Source organism: Vulpes vulpes, unplaced genomic scaffold (assembly GCF_048418805.1).
Source record: "Vulpes vulpes isolate BD-2025 unplaced genomic scaffold, VulVul3 u000000899, whole genome shotgun sequence".
Taxonomy (NCBI): domain Eukaryota; kingdom Metazoa; phylum Chordata; class Mammalia; order Carnivora; family Canidae; genus Vulpes; species Vulpes vulpes.
The window spans coordinates 3,356,692-3,378,618 of NW_027325780.1; the positions used below are offsets into that span (position 1 = coordinate 3,356,692).

At 39.8% G+C, this 21,927-nt stretch overlaps 1 protein-coding gene across 7 annotated transcripts in view; it reads right to left on the bottom strand.

Moving 5' to 3' along the window:
* Positions 1-21,927, bottom strand: part of SEPTIN11 (septin 11) — a 95,606-nt gene that overhangs the window by 26,553 nt on the left and 47,126 nt on the right. For all 7 annotated transcript variants that reach the window (XR_011999180.1, XM_072745426.1, XM_072745423.1 and 4 more), the window contains exons 2-5: positions 21,102-21,216; positions 11,215-11,410; positions 3,802-3,988; positions 385-546 (exon numbers count right to left, since the gene is read on the bottom strand). Coding sequence is in view for 6 of the 7 variants with exons in the window: in XM_072745426.1 (XP_072601527.1) it covers positions 385-546; positions 3,802-3,988; positions 11,215-11,410; positions 21,102-21,216 (660 nt within the window). In the remaining variant the exon portion in view is untranslated. The remainder of the gene's footprint in view (positions 1-384; positions 547-3,801; positions 3,989-11,214; positions 11,411-21,101; positions 21,217-21,927) is intronic.

Here is a 21,927-nt window from a genome sequence, read left to right on the forward strand (position 1 = left end):
GGAAAGGCAGGAACCCATCACAGAAACCAACATGAGGCAGGTGAACATATTTCTGCCAACAGTGATAGAAACACACAAAAATCTATTTTTTTAAGCTGCTTTGTGTGAGATGGTGCCAAGCTGGCATTCCCTTCCCACAAGATCTGCCGTAGAAATCTTACCTGTGGGAGCAGGAAGGAAACCAGAGGTCAGCTGGCTTCACTTTCCCATTTGATAGATGGCGATACTGAGGAGCAGGGTGGGAAAATGACTTGCCATAGTGGCAGGGCTGGGCCACACTAGAGTCCAATTCTCAGTCCAGCGTTCTAGTCACTCTACAATGCTGCTACCAAGAAAAGCTTTCAGGAAAATTACTGGTAGGTGCTTCCTAACTTGAGAACTTACGCTCATTGTTGCGTTAATCTCTGCCACTGTTTCTTCATCTGTGGGGAACTGATATATCTGGACTCCATTGCTGACTAGTTCACTCATGATCTTACTCTTGAATTTGTGCAGTTCATTTTTGGCAATAGTGTCAGCTTTTGCAATTATTGGAATGATGTTCACCTATAAAACAAACACATCCATTTTTACACAATTCCAATGTAAGAATCATAAGACAAATGAATGAAATATAAATAACAAAAATTATAAGCCTTCACTTAAAAAAAAGAGATAATACTGAAAATCAGACTTTCTGCCCAGAAGCAATATTAAGAAGATATGGAAAAAAAAAAAAAAGAAGAAGAAGATATGGGGTAATCTTTTCGCTCCATCCGTGAACACTTTTACTTCCTCCCATCCGGCACTGAGAGCATACTTGTAATTTCCAATTCTGTGCGACCTCATTTTTTTGTTTGTTTGTTTAACGGAGTAGAAGGAAGAGTTATTCTATGACAGTGATAACAAAGAAGTCTATTCTTTGAATAACCAACTGCTCCTTTTAGACCCCTCCCAGCTACTTTAGGAGGTTGATTTTTACATGTTCCTAATTTTATAATAGCCAAGACCATGTTAGTTAGAATAGTGGAATATCCAGCTCCTCACAGGATAACATCCTCCCTTTTTCTAATGACTGCTAGGATTGGACAACCTATGTATTAATCAAAACAAAAAAGGTTCCACCTACTTTTAAAGTTTCAAAATCACACCAACTAATTCTTTTGAAACACCAGCTTCTATCACTGCTTTATGCCAGAATGAGACCCAGTACCAAAGACAAGGCTCGCCCTCAGAACATGGGCTACAAAGACCAGAAGGCAGAGTTTGACAACCATGGCAGAAAGCCCAGCATGAGAGCCAGGGACACCATTAGGTGCAAGCCCCAAACTCCAACGTGGGTCATTCTTCCAACTTTCCCCAGCATTGTCCACATAAGCAATTTTTAAAAATTCCCTTTTTAAGATTAACTTTCTTCCACTCCATGGTAGGTACAGAGATTTTAGGAAGATACTACTGACATCTGATACCTGGGAACTTCACTCTCCACCCAGCTCAGGGGAAAGGGGGATGAACTCGGTGAGAAAGCCGTCCTAGCAAGAGAAGAGGGAGTCTTTAGGGAGGTTTTCTTGGTCATGTCTGCATTCCTTTGTTCCTCCTTTTATTCCAAGACCCAAATCAAAATCCCTGATATACCACAATGAGAAGACATGTGGAGAGAAAAACCTATTCCTCACCTATTCCTCCATCTACTCCTACCTTCATCATGCTTAGGCTTATCCAGCAAGTCACAGACAGAGAAAAACACTGGTGGTGTCTGGGTCAGGACCTGAGGAACAAAACATTTTCCTGTTGTTTCCTGTTGTTCTTACTGGCTATCTTTTGTATACACTTAGTACTCAGTTAATATCACATGGACAAAATGGCAGAGGTTCATAGTTTCTTGGGCCAATTTGATCAAAGTAGATAGATAAACCAAGCAATTTAGATTAAAAATCTTTTTCCTTGGTGGCAGGTGCTTGAAAATCTTTTCTGAAATTATCATATACTTATGATATATACAGCTAAGAGCCTTAATGCTTCACTTTACTCGTGTCAACAAACCTTTTTGCAAATACTGTTTTCTGATGCTATCCAGCACTCCTGGCTCTACAGCAATAGCAATTCTTTGAAAGCAGTTTAACCTGCTTTCTGGGAATTTTTTTTTTTCCTCAGCTGTGTTTGTTTTGCCTTATTTTCTTTCTCTTTTTAAACTAACTCTACTAAGCATCACCCTCTTGCTGAATATTAGCCTGGCTTGGTCTACAACCATGGCCTCTGTTGGACCCTGCTTCCATCTCTGCCCTTCCCCCAGCCCTGCTGCAAGGACATGAGGGCACTGGGGAGCCTGCCTCACAGCCTACATACCTTCACCGGCCCAGGTTAACTGCAGCTGAAACAATGCATGAAGAAGGGTTTCTATTTGTTCTCCTGAGAGTACTCCAGCTGCAATAATCCCTTCATGCCATTAGACTATTTTTTTCTGCAAACCAATGTGTCTGCGCATGCTGGAAGCCCAAGGAGCCTGGCTCTGCTTCAGCCACTGCAGGCACTTTGGCAGCCAGTTCAGATGGGGACCTTGGGGACAGGCTGGTCTTCTGAGTGTTTTCTATCATGTTTCTCTGGAGAGAAAGCATCTTTCAAACACTGATGTTTAGACCAAAAATAACACCCAACAAAATCCTCTCAAGATGATAAGACTTTTTACTGAACTCAACAAGGAGGCTTAGAAAATACCACAGATTTTTCTGTGGCAGCTCCCACTGTCATTTGAGTCTTTGTTTTCAGAATGTACTGGTTTCCATTTATTTCAAAATGAAAAACCAAGTTAATTGTAAAGCAGATCACTAAATGTTATCAAACTTATCAAGACCTTCCTTCCAATGTTGTGAGAGGGAGAGGTTATTAATGTGGAATGCTCAGGTGTCCAGCTGAAACTACTTTTTAAAAACACGTGGGTGTAGTTCAGTTTTATTTTATTTCATTTTATTTTATTTATTTTTGCAGTTCAGTTTTAAATCTCAGAAGCTGGACTGTCCTTATCACCTAAGTGAAAAAAAAAATTAACACCTTTTTTTTCCCATTCAGAACTTCTTATTAAAGCCAAACTTTTAAAAACCTTTAAAAAAAATTTAGAAAACTTTTAAAGAAATAAACAAATTGTGACTTCATATTGCAATCTCCCTAAATTTAACCCTTCCTGTGACCATTTAGGTGTCTCCAGTATATAATTCTCCAAACCTCATCAGAGTATCCACTGGTGCTAATTTAAGAACTAAAAATACTTGGTAAAGAGTTCTATGGTTTTATTTGTTTGTTTGTTTTATTTTGTTTAGCCTAACATCCAGAGGTTTGGAAGCGTTTTTCTCACATTGCTAAACCCTATTGTTCTGTAAGCCAGAAAAGACAATTACGGGGCTGGAGGAAGGGGGAAGGATGAATAGGCAAGAGCACAAAGGAGTCTTAGAGCAGGAAAACTTGGTCTGTATCCCGTAAAGATGGATACAGGTCTCTATAAATGTGTCCGAACCCACAGAATGTACAGTAGTACCAAGAGTGAACCCAAATGTAAACACTGGACTTGGGCGACTGATGAGTCACTGAGGTGCATCAACCATTACAACATGCCCATCGGGTGGGGGTGTTGCTGTGGGAGCAGGAGAATAAAGGAAACTCTGTACCTTCCTCTTAACTTTGCTGAGAACATAAAACTTCTGTGAAAAACACTCTTGTAAAAACAAAACAATATAACCAAATTACATTAAAAGGAGAAAATAAAGCAGGGCCTTCAGATAAAGGTGATCTAAAAGGAGAGTAGATGGTAACCAGAGCAGCAGGGAGTACCTTGCTGTCCAGCTTTTTCATGGTGACTAGGTCCAGAGACTTCAGGGAATGGCCGGTGGGGGCAATGAAGTAGAGGCATGCATGGATCCTGGTGTCGTGATAGTTGAAGAGAGAACGTTTGATCTTCAATTCCTCTTGCAGGTAGGCCTCAAATTGAGCATCGATATATTCCACTATTGGCTTATAGCTAGAACACAGAAGAATGTTTTTTAAAACACATCTTCAAATCAGCCATGTTTCTCTAGTCATAAACCTCTTGGGCAGTTCAGTATGGGACAATCTTTCAGGAAAGTCTTCAATGGCTTCCTTCCCTAAGAGCTGAAGCCCCAGTGCCTTATCTGGGCCTCCCAGGCCTTCCATGATCTGGTTCCTGAACATGTCTCAAGCTCCTCTCTCCCACTCCCTCCCTGGCTCACCATTTCTGTCCCAGTCACACACACACTAAGCTCTCATCTGTCTCTACATCTTTGCTCATGCTAGCCCCCTTACTTGGAACAGTCTTCTTCCTAGTATTCTCCTGGCTAACATTCATCCTTTAAAACAGAGACTATAAATATGTGAACTATGCTGTCACTTCCCACGGAAGATCTTGCTAAGAGATTGTGGCATTCTTTCCTGCTGGGCCAAATCAGAGTCTCAAAATCTGTCTCAATAAAGTGATTTTGACAGCCTCTACTTCTACCAGCAGATTGGTTTTGGTGCACAAAAAGCAAGTGGTTTGTGATTTCTGGCAATGGCATCACCCTAGTGGGAGGTTTCCACTGATGGTTTGCCTCCTTCCACCAGGGATGAGGGGACTCTCTATGCTCTTATTTAACCTCTTAGCCCTATGCTCCTTCTACAGCTTCATCTACGAACTGAGGAGCCTGGGAGATTATGACCTTCAGGATTACTTCCAACCCTGAAATTTTATAATTTGAAGGTAAACTCTATAACCCTTTCTTCTCACCAAACCAGAATTCAAATCTATGGTCAGTATTCTGTTAACTGACCATAATCATGAATAACATATCAGGAACATGCATTTGATAAACCATATATTCTCCAGGGACTCAGCAAAACATGAAGTAAGTCATTGTGGAAAAGCTATAAGCTTTGAGGTCTCTAGGGGACTGCTCAGAAGTCAGTGTTAGCTGCAATGAGATTGGTCTACTAGGAACACAATGGGTTACTTCTCCCCAAACTTACTACCTTGCTGAGGAATGACTTAGGCTTTAAGAAAAATGAAAACCCTTCAACATTCAACTCCCCTGATTCATATTAAACTGAAATCCTTGAAAGGAACTACAAGTCTTTGATTATGTGGATGATAGCAGACACCCTAAGAGAAAAAACAAACAAGCAAAACAAAAAGCACATTTATAATCAAAAACTGAAAGCACTCAGAAAAAATTTGGTATTTTTCCTTGGTGATTCATCACAATACACTGATTCAATTTGAGCAGACAAAATCTCTAGTGGTTTAAAGAAAAAGGATCTTCCTCAGTAATAATATAGTTCTAAATATGACAACAGAAATCCCAATATATTCTAATAGAATGAACAAGTGGTAAGTTTCTTCTATGTTTTCCACTTTAAAACACAGGCAGGGAGGTGCCTGGGTGGCTCAGTCAGTTAAGCGGCTGCCTTCGGCTCAGGTCATGATCCCAGGGTCCTGGGATGGAGCCCCGGGTCGGGCTCCCTGCTCAGTGAGGAGTCTGATTCTCCCTCTCCCTCTGCCCCTCCCCCTGCTTCTCTCTCTCTCTAATAAAGAATGAAATAAAATCTTAAAAAAAAAAAACACAAAAACACAGGCAGGTATTACATAACAGTACAAATAACCAATATTATCATAGGATAGTGCTCTTAGAGGCCTGGATTCAAGCCAAACCAACTCCAACTTCACAATTTACTACATATGTGACTTTGAGCAATTTACTAACCTCTCTGTGTCTCAATTTCCTCATAGGTAAATCAAAGACAAAAAAGTACCTATAGCAGAGAAGTATTGTGACAAGCCAATATATGTAAAGGACTAGCATATAAAAGTAAGATATAACTATGTCACAATAATATAGTAGAAAATAATTCACAACAAATAAGAGCAAAGCAAGCCTGACTTTTTAGACAGGGGGTGTGGGAGGAACCCTACAGTCGCCAGATTCCATGGTAACTATTCTGCTACTGAGCTTGTGCTCTGTAGGGAAGAGAACCAGGCCAGTCCCCTGAGGTCCACCCAGGCTAGTCCAAGGCCTGAATTTTTCAGTCTCCTGACACAGAGGCACATGTTTGGGGAACCATGATCTTTCTCTAAAACCCTCTTAGGAAAGGAAAGGAAAGGCAGCTCACAAGCTCTTGCTCCTTCCTGCCACACCAGTTCCTGATTTTTAGCTTCTCAGCACCTCCTCCCCAGCAGGGTAACAAGTACGTTTCTGCTTTCTATTAATTCCCCTCTTGCCTCTGGTGTTGATTCTGATCCTCCAAGATTATGGGAGGCATTATATCTCTCCTTTTCCATTCAGGAATGCTTTCTGCCCTGGATTCAATATATCCAAAGAAACCTTCTGTTCTCCACTGACATCTAGGGCTTCTTTCTGCCTTCCCCTGTCAGGCAGTTCTGGCTAATATTCCAATCTCGTTCTTTTCCCTTTATGTGATCACCCTGAAAAATCACATCTATTCCTGTGTTTGCTTACTATCTAAGTAATGATAATTCATAAATCTCTGTTTGTAGCCCAGATCTTTCACCCAAGCTTCAGCCCCATTCATCCAACTGCTTATGAGGTATCTCCATTGGCTCTTCTAACTAAATGTGTCCAAGATCGGACTTCCTCATCTTGCCCCCAAACCCACACTTCCCTTCATTCCTTTGCTTGGTGAATGGCACCTCCATCCACATACCCAGGGACCTCCTCTTCTACTCCCCCCCAACTAATCAAGCATGAAGTTCCACCAATTTTACCTTCTAATTGTTATAAACAAATTTAAAGAAATGCATTCCAGGAGAACCATTTACCAAAAATCACTATTCCTTGTGTTGAAGTCAGCCAGTAGTTTTGTATTCCCCTCATAATCCTTTAAACAAAGGATCTGCACCTCTTCTCCTATTCCTTTCTACTTCTTATCTACATTCATGGTCATAAAGATAAGGGAGTTTAATCCCAATTTTGCCTTTTGCTAGTTTCCATTCTTAGGGAAAGGATACCCATTTATTTTCTGTTTGGCCAATTCCAACTTCTCTGGATTTTAGTCATACCCAGCAGAGGAAAGTGAAGGAGGGCAAATCAAACCTACTCCTTACATTGTCACATCACTTCCTTTTAAGGCATGGGGATAGTCCTTTTTACCCACAACTCATTTTTTTTCATATACCTCCAGCCACAGAATTCACAATAAAATACAGAGGTTGACCCTGAAACTGATGGAAAAATGTTTTATACAGTCTTTTCTATCCACCCCAGATACCCATTGCTCATTGCAAAAGAACCAGTGCCATTGTTCAGGGACCAACTCTCCATTTCATATATGGCCAGATACCTACCATTTATTTTTCTCTATCTTGCTGCAAGTCAACATTAGTTTTCCTTATCTTTCAACTCCCTCCATCAGAAAGCACAGTAAAACAGAAATTAAAGACCAAATGGTCCACTTCACTACCATTTTATAACTCTGATATAAAGATTTGGGGACTTTGAGGATTTCAATTATTTATGCTTTTCAGGGCTGATCATCATTACAGTTAGTGATACACCATTGACATTCTATCTCCCATCCCCCAAATGTGGGGCAAATCAATCATTCTATTTCCAGTTCTATGACAGACGTGATTTACTTTCTTCTCCAGACCCCTTCCCTTCTTCACTGAAGAGTACAGACAGCAAAACAAAGGAGCCCTTAAACCATGAAGAGTTAATCATGCTATTAAACATAACAGGAAATCTCACCAGATCGCTCTTCCTGCCTCCTTCTAGCTAGCCCAGTCCCAGGCAGATACTCATGCAGGAATGCTGACATGACTGAAGCTTACATAAACAAGGCAGGACATTCTTGAAGTCCTGTATTCATGGCAGAAAAGCTTGCCTCGTCCCCAAAGTAGTAAAAAATAATTATGGGTTTAGAGAAACAGCATATTGCTTCCCATGTGGTTACGTATCAATGCAAAAATGCATAGCTCACTTCCAATTCTTTGATGGAAGCGAAGAGTCCAAAAAAAATTTTTTTGAAACAATATTCATTTGGGTTTAGAGTCACAGTGTCAACAATACCTTCTGGGGCACAGAGTTCTAAATGCCATTTAAAGAGGTTATGCAACAGCTGTCAAGAAATTTCAGAAGAAAAAAAATATTTGGTATCTAGGTTAGGTTAATATCACACTTCCTCTCTTCTAAATCTCCTTGGAAACTATTATTTGACCCAAATGAGTCAGATAATTTCTTAAAGAGACCTCCAACTGCAAATATGAGAATTGGTATTGTAGTAGCCACTTGCTGTTTGGTGGTGGCCAGTGAAAACCACCAGGCTGAAGGACAATCCCCACCTGAGGAGAAGCAATTCAGTGGCAGTACCAAGGCAACGACTCTCAGTGGGAAGAGCACATGGAATCTTACCAGAAAGATACTGGAAGATGGTTCTCTCATTCCTGATGAAAGGATCCTGAAAAGGTGCAGTTAATGCCTTCCAATCAGGGAATGCACAAGCAGGACATCCTCCAACCCCAGGCGGGTCAGAGAGATGGAGATATGTCTTGCTCTGACTGCCCAATGACAGGGAACCCCTGGCTCTCCCCCTGACCCCCAGCTCCCATGAGGCATCTGTGCTGATTATTGGGCCAAGGCTTTCCTTCATCTCTTTCACTTGGCATCACAAACAACCTTCAGGCAGTAATCTCTCCATCATTCCTTGGTATTGAGGTAAATTAAGAGCAAAAGCCCAGCTGCAGAGTCTGAGCTTAGTTGGCCCCCACCCTGCACAATGTACAGATAGTTCATTTTGACCAGATGTGAAATTAAATCCTTTTCACTACATCTAACAATTGCTCCTGTTATTACAGGACAATGTTTATTGAAGAGCATTTAAATTGCTCTATAGATAAAATGGAGCTCAGTGCTCAGCTAGAGGATGAATTAAATATTTCTTCCTATTTACTATGGTGCTTATATATATATATATATATATATATATATATATATATATATATCAGGATAGTTTAAATATCTCTAGGCAATATACATTCTAGATAAAAATAGTTCAAGTTCCTCTTTATAACGGTTTTGAGGAAAAAAAATGTTTAAATAGAAAGAAAAAACCCTGGTACCAACAAAATTGCTGAGCCCTAAGCAGACACAACTTACTGATTTGGTGTTTTATTCCCATAATGTTGTCACTGCACTAAAATGTCTCTGGAAGCCCCCTTCTAGAATAATCTTTGGACCTGGGACAATTTAAATTTCTCTAAGTTCTTTTGAAAATGAATACAGTTTTTAAAGTAGTCATAAAATATTTGATGTTAAGAAAGATGAATAGGATAGGTGATCTCAAGAAGGAATGTGAACAGTATTTTGGGACTGAGGTTAACATATGGATTGAACACCAGGAAATTTTAAGATTAACAGCTTCCCTCAAATAAAGGCATCCTGCAACTCATAGACACAAGAGCCAAACCTACTTGGTTTTATAAATTGAGTATGTGTTTTATAAAAATGAAACCTCACTGTATTTTATAATTATATCTTCCAGTTTCTGTGAACTGGTATGTATGTATGTATTTTAAAGATTTATTTATTTATTCATGAGAGACACATAGAGAGAGAGAGAGAGGCAGAAACACAGGCAGAGGGAGAAGCAGGCTCCATGCAGGAAGCCCGACGTGGGACTCGATCCCAGGACCCGAGGGTCACACCCTGAGCTGAAGGCAGACGCTCAACCACTGAGCCACCCAGGTATCCCTGTAAACCAAACCGGTTTATTTAATGAATGAATATATTAGACTGACTTACAGGTAGTAGCCTCTATCTACATACAAACTGCTGGAACAAACTTCTTAGAAATTGTTTTATTTCTTAAGCAGGTTAAACATGTTCTTTCTTCCACATAGCTAGTTTATTGTGTATATTACTTCATTAGCTTAACAAACCCTACTGGATAGAGAGGGAAAGTTCAATCCAGTTGACCTAAATCCTCATTAGGTTTCCTAACTGAAGAAACCACCATCATTCAGACTCAATTTGGCAATTCTGCACCCAGTGTGCTGCCCACTCCACTACCAGTGGCCTAGAGGAAGACCCAGACACTTCACAAAGGGACTCAAAATGCCTCACACCAAACACTAACATCAACAGCAAGATCCAGTCCCAGCTGGAAATCAAGATTTTTCCAACAGATCTTCCATAGAAATGTCTTCTTCACTTTGAAGTTTTTAGGAGCTAATACCAAAGACTTTAAAATCCAGGATGACCCTCCCTCATGACCACACCCAGGCCTTGCCTTTCACAGTGTCCTTCTCAGGCCTCTAAGAATAGGGCTGTACACAGTATCACACACTGGAAGAGACTTCAGATAACGTCTAGTGACATCCCCTTAAAGTGAGGTAAATTGCCACATCCAATAGCTTGTCACTGGAATCCAGGCTATAACCCAGGTCTCCTAAATCCTGGGGTGAGGCTTCTTATGGAAGATTCCTCATCACCTCTCAGCTTTCATTCAAATCTGTAAGAATTTGGGGATTAAGTCAAATATCCCAATCTGCCACAAAGACTAAGAGAGTGTGGCAGATGCTCACTCCAAATTCCTTTCTTATTTTGCAGAGTTGCAAAAACCAAACAAAAACCACATTTCCCAGATTCTTGCAGCTAGTGTTCTAGATGTGGTTTAGTTTCTATCAAGCAGATGCAGCCATACGAGACCTGGAAGCAGGGAATGGCCAACACACAGCAGAGGCTACACACAGGCCACATTTGTTCTCCTTGCAAGTGATGCTAAAGGCATTTGATGATTTGGGAGAGAAGTGGTAGAGGTTCTAGGGACGTCCCCCCAGCCCCCAGTGTCACAGGTACCAAGTTATATGAGGTGACTGGTGGTAGGGGCTTCTGCCAACTATCCTGTAGAGTTGCTGGGTGTTTCCCTAGATTGCTTTTCCTGTTGGGAAAGCCCCCCAATCCAGTTCCATGACTGTCCTGGAAAAATGCCATAAGCCAACTCATTCCTTCTAAGAAATCCCTTTTTTTCCTTACCCTAGCTGGAATCAACTATGATGTCTGGTTCTGACCTCAAAGAAGAACATTCTAAGAACATTTCTCAGAGAATAAGAATGTCTTATCTTCTAGGCAACAGAAGACCAGCCCCATAACTAGTGAACAATTTAGCCTTTGAATTTACCCAGGACAGATCCTGCTATCTCCTGATCGATTTACATCCCCATGAAATCCCAACGTGTACCTGTCATCTTTATTTATCTGGTCTCCAAATCCCACAGTGTCAACGATGGTTAACTTCAGCCGTACATTGCTTTCCTGAAGCTCATAACTTCTGGCTTTTAACCGGACACCTGGTTCATTGTGAGTAGCTGGGTCACTTTCAAATTTCGTGTTGAATAAAGTGTCCATTAACGTGGATTTGCCGATGCCTGTCTCACCTACATGACCACAAGGGAGACATGAAAGAATGTGTCAATGCGTCTCAGACATCAGTTCAATTTATCAGGAATTTCTCATACTCATATTTGTAAACTTTTGTAAAAGTTTCACCAGAAATCCCACTACAAAAAGATAGTTCTTTGCATGTGTGATCTACCAAATACCTCTCTAAATATATTTTAATGAATTCCAGAAACCAATTAGCATAAAAGATCTTGCACTTATAGATTGAGATGCTCTTCTTAACCTCTGTATAGAGAAAAAGAACCTTTCAGCTTGCCTTTGCATCTTGTATATTACAAAGACATAAACCATATCTCTTCCTCCCCTAATCATTGGTGTGTAAAATTACATTACTTTAAAAAAGTTTTCTGTTTCTGTTCCCAGCAAAAAAAAGACTAACCCTATGTTGTATTATCTGATACCATCTAACATTGTTGAAAAGAATTACATTTTTCAAAACAACAAATAACAGCAATAATAACAAACCCAGCTAAAGCAACTGGGGGTTTTGTGGCATCCCCTGCAGCAAGGACTTCCAATGCATTATCACATTTAAATCCTACTACTATTCCCCATGAAATAGGTACTATTGTTTCCTCCATCTCACAGATGGGGCAGTAAGGCCTAGCTATGTTTAAGTAACTTGTCTAAAGTCAAACTGTTATGTGGCAGAGCCAGGGTTTTCACCCAAGTTTGTGTGGTTCTAATACCTACACTCAAACAACACAGCATCCTAACTTTACTATTATAGAGAAAAGCCATGGCCTGATTTTCCAGTTATAGTTATGCATCTGTGTGACTGCTCCATGTTACTTCCATTTTTCTTTCCCTATTCAAGTGGAATGAAGATGGGAAACATTTATTAGATCGTTTTTCCAGTTTCAGGGTGATATCTGTAACAATGAAAGTACATGAGGTTAAACAACCTGCAACAATGGCCTTGTTATTTCACATCAGTAATTCAAATCAGCATTTACTGAAGCCCTAATGTGCAAAAAAGAGTGGCAGGGACCTGGTACCACTACAGTAATCAAATGATAAGACCCAAATGTGCAACAACAAAGAACGTTAGCTAGACCTCCAAAATAGTGTCAAGCAAAACTCTCACTTAATCCTAAGTCTTATGTTGAACCAAAAGTAGCTGGCAATGAGAAAGAACCTACCCGTGTCGTTGGTGGTGGTGGCGGTGACTGAGTCTGACAGTATAAAGAGGGAGGCAGAAATCAAGAAACGTTATCCATGAGAAGGCTTTTGTTTTTCAAATCTGGAATATTTCCCAATTACATTTCTAGTTCAGTTTAAACATGCCAATATGTTGCAGCTCTTTCTATAAATCCAAATCCCATGATATTCCTCTTCTAAAGGGTTGCTACCAAGACTTTTAGGCTGGTGACAATTCTACAAGAGAAAGAAGGGCTCTGGGATTTGTAGCCTTAAAGCAACTGTCCCACTGCAATGACAGAATCCACTTACTAATGAGAGGGTCTCCAATACTCACTACTTTCAAACACATGTGAAAGTGAAGTAGGATGGAGCCTTTCTGGATTTGAGCTTTCTCTCCTTAGCAGCTTTATGTTTCTTACCACTGGCTACAATGATTCACTTACAGGATAAAAACTCTGTAAGTACATTTGCCTTATACTTTAACCTTTCCCAATAGACCCCTGATACATCTAAGATCAAAGAATGTCCTCCTTCATCAGGCTTCACCCAGCCATTGCCTCCCACGCGCCAAGCTCTGTGCCAAGTTCTGGGAATGCAGCAATGAAATAGCTTGATGTGGTACTCTCCCACTGCTTAGAACCTGACCTGGAACATGACTGAATACCTGTTAGACTCTAATTTAGTACCCTGGAATGATAGTCTAAGTGTCTGCCATCTACATTCCTCTTATGAACAAGACCATACACTGTGACCTTGCTAGTGACCATGATAACTGGACCAGGGCTAGCCCCCTGACCAAAGGTACCTATAGCACCTGATCACTATGCTCTAAGAGAGTGCTCTATACTGGATAGTGACCTGTCCATCCAATCAGAACTTCTCTCTTTGGGAGATACACAATCCACACACAAAGCAATAGCATGGAAAAGATATACAGAGGGAAGTGAATGAGCAGAGACCTAGATGCAGAAAAGGCTGTAAGTAAATAGAAGATGTGTTGCTGATAATTAGTTGGAAATACAGGAGAAAGAGAGCTGATAGATACTGTAGAGCTTAGTATCTGAAATTTATTCATTAATATTTAAGTGTATACTATGTGACAATTACGGGTGCTGGAGACAAAATGGTAAATAAAAACAGACAACTGACACTGACTGAACTTCTGTAATGTCCCGAATGCTATTCCAGACTGCCACGAAGTCTGGATGTATAATGGTTCAGACTATTTCCTGTCTTCCTTACTTTCCTGAATATTCTTACAAAAGAGCCCATCAATAACAGATACCTAAACCAGTCTCTGCTCCCTAATGTGATAGAGCATAACAGCTGATATCCATGATTCATGGCTTAACAGAATAACTTCCAGCAAAACAAAGTTACTGTGTAATGGATACAGAAACAAGTAGAGCTCTCACTCTTGGATACTTAGAATCTGGCAGGCAATTCAGTACTGAAGGCACTGGAGTCATTTTAAGTATCTGCTATGTGTGTAATTTTCACAAGTGCAGGAAAGTTCTTTTCCAGATTTACCCATTTTTCAGAACATGGACAAAGGAACAACAGCAGAACTACCTTATAAAGGTCTCTCCGAGGGCACCTGGCTGACTTAGTGGTTGAGCGTCTGCCTTTGGCTCAGGGCATGATCCCAGGGTCCTGGGATCGAGTCCTACATCGGGCTCCCTGTGGGGAGCATGCTTCTCCCTCTGGCTATGTTTCTGCTTCTCTCTGTAGGTCTCTCGTGAATAAATAAATAAAATCTTTAAAAAAGGAGGGGGGGTCTCTTCACAAGGTTAAAGTTTCTCTCAGTATAAAGTGACCTATTTAACTTTCATTGCTTTCCCTAACAACAATGAAGACTTCAATTTACATGGTAAGGATTCTTTTTTTTTAAAAAAAAAAAAGATTTATTTATTTATTTATTTATTTATGATAGAGAGAGAGAGGCAGAGACACAGGAGGAGGGAGAAGCAGGCTCCATGCGGGGAGCCCGACGTGGGACTTGATCCCGGGACTCCAGGATCGCGCCCTGGGCCAAAGGCAGGCACTAAACCGCTGAGCCACCCAGGGATCCCCTATGGTAAGGATTCTAAGTTACCTAGATAGGACTGAAATTACCAATTCATTTTACTAGGTTGAGAAATAGTTAAGCACATGTGAATCAGGAATATCATGCCCTTTTTTTTAAGGCAAGGTAATTTTAATTATCATTTACATTAAGGTGGAGATTATGAACAATTAGCATTCCAGGCACTACTTATAGCATGGGGTTAATCAATGGGTTGGAAAAACCACCATTCCTCTAAATTTCAGAGCGCTTTACTTTCCATTTCTATGCTCTGTGCTTCTAAGGGCCATAATTAGACACAGCTACTCTAGCAGCAGCGTGATTCACCAAAAGCAGTTGAGAAGGAAATGACAGATTTGGGAATAAAAGGAATTACAGAACTAGGGGAGTTTTGAGTGCATCAGTTTGTGAGGCCTCTCTCTCTATCCTCAGAAAGCAGGGCATCTTCTAGAATTTTGAGATACCCAAAAGAACAAAAACGCTTCATTCTAACTGAGTAACTAAAAGCCTACTGGGCATAGATTTGGATTCAAACCCAACAACCATAACAATATTTTGAGAAAACAAATGACTAACACCAACTTTGAAGCATTTCAGAACTCCCTAGCAGACTATCTGGCACAGACCAGGCATTTATTAAAAGTTAATTGAAGGAAAAAATGATCATGGTGATAATTTATACTGAGATTTGCCATTTGGGTAGATTTTTCTGAGTTTGTTGTTTATTCTGTTATAAATACATCTGCCTAACATTCCGTTGTTCCAGTAGAGGTTTAGTCTTAAAGTGCTATCTGTGGCTTCTGTTTTTCTTCCTCCTGCCAATGCTGGTGAACATGACACCCACATCACAGTAGAAAGCAATGCTACCTCTTCCATTCTATTGTCAGGCTTATTTAAACCACAAGCTCTAAGCTGGACACTTAAAAAGAAGAAGAAAGAGTGGTGCCTGGGTGGCTGTCAGTTAAGTGTCTGCTTTCAGCTCAGGTCATGATCCCGGAGTCCTGGGATTGAGCCCCATGTCAGGCTCTCTGCTCAGCCCCTCATCCTCCTTTTACTCTCTCTCTTGCTCTCTCTCTCTCTCTCTCAAATAAATAAAAATCTTAAAAAAAAAAGGAAGAAGAAAGAAAAAGATAAAAAGACGCAGAAGGATTGTATTATTAATTAGAAGGTAACTATAGATTGATCAAAGAGCCAATCCATGATTCAGCATCTTTTACTGATTGCCAAGTCTGGCAACCTATATAATTATCCAAATAATTGTGCATGAAGGTCTGCCTGCCTCCTCTAAATATCCTAGATTTTATTTTTGGATGAAGGCAGATAATCAGAGAGCTATGTACCTAAGCTGTGTTGTTTTAACTCCTCTTCGGATCACCTTTGATGAAACAAGCTTTGGCTAATACCACCAGCCTACATGACAGACTTGAAAGAACAACATATGATGCTTGGCATTGCAGGGATCAACTTCAAGGATCTAGGGAATACTTGGGAATCTAGACCTGACTGTAGTGATATGTACCATATCTCTTCTGAAAATCCACAGGAGAGATTTTTATAGGTGAAACTATTTCATCTGGAGCAACTATTTTTACTTTGCAAATACTATAAACCTGTCATTGTTATGAACTTTTAACTTCTGTTTGGCACATAATGTATGCTAAACAAGTATCTTTTGGATGAATGGATTCATTCTATGCTCTGACCACTGGCTGAGAGACAAATGTACCCCTGATAGAATTAACTGCTACAGACTGACTTGATAGCTTTGAGTTCTGATTCTATTCTTCGCTTCACTTTATTTTCTGGGGTTAATCTTATCTTTATTCATTTACTCATTCATTTCACTCTGTAAATCATTTCATATTCTTTCCTGGAAAAGCAAAATGGGATAAAAATGTAACCTGAAACTAATGTAACATTGTGTCTACTATACCCAAATTTAAAAAAAATTAATAGAATTCTTGAGAAAAAAAGATTTAAGTGTAAAATTCCAGTTTATGTTCACACTATAGTCTTGGAGAAAAAGGTCTTAAACTTGGGTGGTTTCTATTCCTCTTCTGTCATCCTCTCAAAAAACTATGATTGGATTAAAAGAAAGATTTCCATTTCCAAGACATATTGTTAATTTACTACTATTAAACTCATTGCTCTTCAAAAGCAGGGATATTACAGTATTTTATCCATCTTTGTATATACACAAAGAACTTACATACTTCTGGATCAATGTTGAAACTTCACATAGAGCTAATGCCATTTTGAAGAACAAATAAGGTCTATAAATTTAAAATTATGAAGAAAGACAATAATTTAGATTCCCTAGAGAAATACAGCCTGGCTAAGAAAAAGGCTTTATTTAAATACAATTACAACTTTGGGGGTGATTTAGTATGTTGCAAGCAAGATGGAGAGGGGGGCGCTCTGAACTCCTGAGTGTTCTGGCACCCAATTTAACATGGAGAATTTTTTTCCCTGTTGACTGAACACTATTCCCTTCTTTTTTATATTTCTTTACAGGATTCAATAGAGATGGGTTCTAATACCAGACACTTAATTCATGGCCTCTAAAGATACACTAAGCTCATGCCAGGATTAGTTTCTGCCCTGGTTTGTTTCCCCTTTTTGTAACCTAAAAGCTCCTGCCACAAAACAAAATTAAAATTCCAAGACTTTTTTGCTAAACATGATCAGTTTCCTTACTGGAATCATAACTCTTTTTTTAAATTCTCAATTCCTGGGGCACCTAGGTGGCTCAGTTGGTTAAGCATCTGCCTTCAATTCTGGTCATGATCCAGCGCCCTGGGATGGAGTCTCACATTGGGCTCCCTGCTCAGCAGGGGGCCTGCTTCTCCCTCTCCCTCTGCCTGCAGCTTCCCCTGCTTTTGCTCTCTCTCTCTGTCAAATAAATAAAATCTTAAAAAATAAATAAAATTCTTGATTCTCTCCCATATTTATCACATGAAAATAATGATGCTATAAATACCACACATGTGCATACTGTGTTAAAAAAAATACGAATGGGGTGACAAGGTGAAAACAAAGTACCATGGATATGCCTCAATTAAATGACACCTACTCCTCTAAGTGGCTGTCAAAATATTTTGATCAAGTAGAATACTTTTTCATAGACTCTTACTTTAAAAATAGATGGACCATTAATTGGCAGTGAGAATTGTTTTTTTATACAGATATTTTGCTGTAAAATATTTGTGACAACAGGATTTGATGTGTTCTACCGTCTGTGGATAAGTATGCTTAATACTTGATGCTGACACCCCTGTGTCCCTTGCTGGCTCCAACCAAAGGGTTCCAAAGAGTCAGGGAAAAGAATCTGGACAGCTAGATACTGGCATGGAAAGACAGCCAGGACTTGCTGTGGAGTTTTAAAAAAAAAAAAAAAAAGAAGGTGCAGAAGAATATGAACAGCATGATCTCATCTGTGTAAAACCAAAACATAAAAGTACTTCTATAATTGTGAGGGAGCTGTTCATCTCTGTCCAGTGTGTGTCTCTCCTATGCCCAATCTTTCTGATCATGCCTTCTTTATCACAGGGAACCTCTTGTGTTTTGCAGTGGACTAACCCATTATCCCACCCTGAGTGGGCATATAACTCAGGCCTGCTCAATCATAGATGTCCTGTGTCTGTTCAGCGAGACTTGTCAGGAACAGCTGCTGCTTTCCTGCACTGCTAAGCCAGCAACAACCGCTGGAAGCCATACTAGCCCTACAAAGAAAAAGCCTGAGCATGAAGCCAAGCAGAAGCAAGTAGGATCAAGAACCAGAGACACAGCCTCGAAAACACTCTGTGAATCCCTAGAGCCAGCTGTTCTTAATTACATGATTCAATATATCACTTTTTTAGTGTGTTTTGGAATTGCAGAGGCCTCTTAATGGGGTTTAAACTGGATTTCTGGAATGCTCTGTCGAAATTTTCCAAATACAAAAACCATCAGAGAGAAATACAACACTGCTGGCCTTGAAGATGGAGGAAAGGGTCCGTGAGCTAAAGATCCAGGTAGCCTCTAGAAGCTGGCAACAAAAAGGAAACGTCATTCCCCTAGAGATTCTAGAAACAAACTCAGCCCTGAGGATGCCTTAATTTTAGCCTGGTGAGACACATATGGAACTTCTACAGAACCATAAAATAAGTCAGTGTTGTTTTAAGCCACCAAAAATCATTTTAAAGTACATAAAAATGTAGAAGATTTCTAGAAGGATTCTACAGTGCTACCTCTATGGAATGGAAATGAGGGCAGGAGGGGGAAGGGGGTAGAGGAGAGCTTACAATATTTTAAACAACAAATTTGTATTATTTTAATTAGATTAAAACATTAATTTTAGCAGATCCCTGGGTGGCTCAGTGGTTTAGCGCCTGCCATTGGCATAGGGCATGATCCTGGAGTCCCAGGATTGAGTCCCACGTTGGGCTCCCTGCATGGAGCCTGCTTCTCCCCCTGCCTGTGTCTCTGTCTCTGTCTCTCTCTCTCTGTGTGTGTGTGTCTCTCATGAATAAATAAATAAATAATCTTTTTTTTTAATTTAATTTTAAGCATGTTTAAGAAGGAGCCCAGAATAAAAATCTAAAAATCTTAGGTATATCACCTACCCAGGAGAGTCAGAACAGCAGCCACTTTACAAATCCATCGGGGCAGTATGGATGTAGCACGTGATAAATTCCAACTAGCATTATAATTGTGCTACTTAACACACAGGGTCAGCCAATGAACCAATACACCCCACTGCACACCACACACTGGGTCAAACCACGTCCTTCCAGCAAGCCCAATCCCACTGAAAGGCTTTATCCTACTTGCAGGAGCTGGGACATAACTCTCACATGTATTCTTAAAGCTGATTTTGGAGACAGAACTGGTAGAAGCAGGGAAGAGAAGCCAGAATAGTAATTGGCCTATAATTTAGCACACTTTTAAATAGAAAATCAACAAATTGCCAACAAATTGCTATGCTAATGAAGAATTGCCCTGCTCTGCAATGAGCATTTACCCTAAGAGAAAAGACAACTCATTTATGCCACTCTGTAGAACTAGCTGCCATTCAGGAGCTCCCCTGCTGAATCTTAAACAGCTTTGTGTAGGGAAAAGGGGAATGCACGACAGCTGGCTGCTTTTGTCATGTTTCTCTCCAGTTATTCTCATATCCAGTGCTAAAGACATAATGTCACAGTGTGAGCTGGTCTAGAGTACAAGTCAGTTGTGGCTTTCTACAAATGAACACCCAGTACAAGAGCTACATTTAATATGTTCAAGTTTTTTGAAAAAGAAGATATCTGTCCCTTCCCCTAATAACTAACAAACTTTTTAAATGATGGTTCTTATATGCAATGCATGCCTTTTTAAAAGTCCCTTCATTTTACTTGGACAAGAGAAATAAGTCTGGTAAATTCTGCCAAGCTTAGGGGAAGGATGGTCTACTTGGCTTTGTATGGAATTTCTTCTGGTCTATCTCAGAGTGATGTCTCAGAAATATACACCCAGGGGACAATGGCAACAAAACAATGCAGCTCAAACCACTTCACTGCTCTACAACCTGGCCATTTATCAGGAGTGACAGTGAAGGAAAGACCATTATCTCTTCCAGGGGCATTTCTGCTTCAAATAGAGTTATACTTCTATTTTCCTCGTTTTTTCCTACCTTCCTTTGTATCTTTCCTTCTCTTCATTTAAAAACAATATGGCTGGAGGGAAGAAAAACACCAAGGCCAGAGGCTTAATCTAATGTACATGTACAAGATATGAATCAAACATATTGAGGAGACAGATAAATCAAGTCTCTTGGGTTTTTTCCCGTTTATCTGCCAGGAATAGACCAAGATCAATTTTAGATTCCAATTTAAAGACAAAAGTTTGATTTGATAATTTGGGCATAAAACTTATTTCAAATATAAAATAGAATTTTAAATTCTTTCGCTCTAAAAAACAAAAATGTAAATATCAAGTTTATTAAGGAAGTTAGAGTCATTTCAAGTTTTATTTACATTAGGTAATATATCTTTAAAAAACACTTCAATAGAGGTTACTATTGCCCTGTAGTCAGAGACCCTACAAATAAATTCTAAAAATGTTTTTGCATGATCTTACTATGCATGTTCATATCAGCTCCTTCTTTCAACTTCCAATAGTCCAGTTGAGATCTAAGTCCCTTCCCCTACCAAAAATTAAAGTAAGTTTTAATTAACAATATTGAACTGACCATTTGACTATGTGGCACAAATAAAAATAACAATTTGAGTAACATCAGGAAGCTTATGAAACATTTACCAAATATAAGTCTCAATCTTTGTAACTGTGTGACATATATAAGTGTGTTATTGCCCTACTTTACTAATGAAGAGAGTAAAAATATCATTCCCCTATTTCCCCAAAATGTGCCCCTCTGACAGTCACCTGCCAACATCTAAGGATCAGACTTCTTGCTCAGCAGCAAAAGATGAGTCACTTACCAACACACAGGATGTTGAAACAGAATCCTTGAGAAGTAGACTTATTGACCAGCTGGTCAGGAAGACTGTCAAATCCAACATGTCCAGAAAGGGACAGGTTTCGAAGCTCTTCATTCTGTAATTTCAAAGGTGAAATATTTGAGAATTCAGGAACTATGCCACCTGGGTTACCACATGTTGTTAGGTATTACCCTCTCCCTCCCTCTTTTCTTGACCTGCACGAAAAAGAAGATTCCTTCTGTACCCACATCCTCCTTGGCTTCTACGCATCTGAAAGAACTAAAAATTCCAAAGCCCTGCTCTTTTCACAAAACCACACTGACTCCCAAAGCAGACTCTCTCCCAAGGTATCTCACTTCTGGTTACAAGTGTACTGGTCCAGGGAATTATGAGCTTCTAGAGGTGGCTATTTCAGATATGCATTAAGTGACATAAAAACAACCGTGTTGATGACTTCAAGAATTCAAAAAGAACTTTCAATTTCCTTTCAACCCAGGGTGAAAAATAAATAACACTCTTTCAGATAAAGAAAGGGATTTTGAGACCCTCAGGGAAGAGGATACATACTCGTTACAATTATAAAAATTGTGTAACCACCACAACCAACATATTAAAAACTACTCAGCACCTGAATTGGTCTCAACTCCACCATTAACCGTATAGGCTTTTCTTTGCGTTTCCCTGCAGAGCACCCAACACAGGCTCTGCACTTGCTGGGCCTTCTCAGAGTTTACTGAAGGAGACTGGGGTAAGGTAATCATCACATACTTAAAGAGTTGGGTGATTTATGTTATTTTATAATGGCACTGACTACCTCCATGACTTT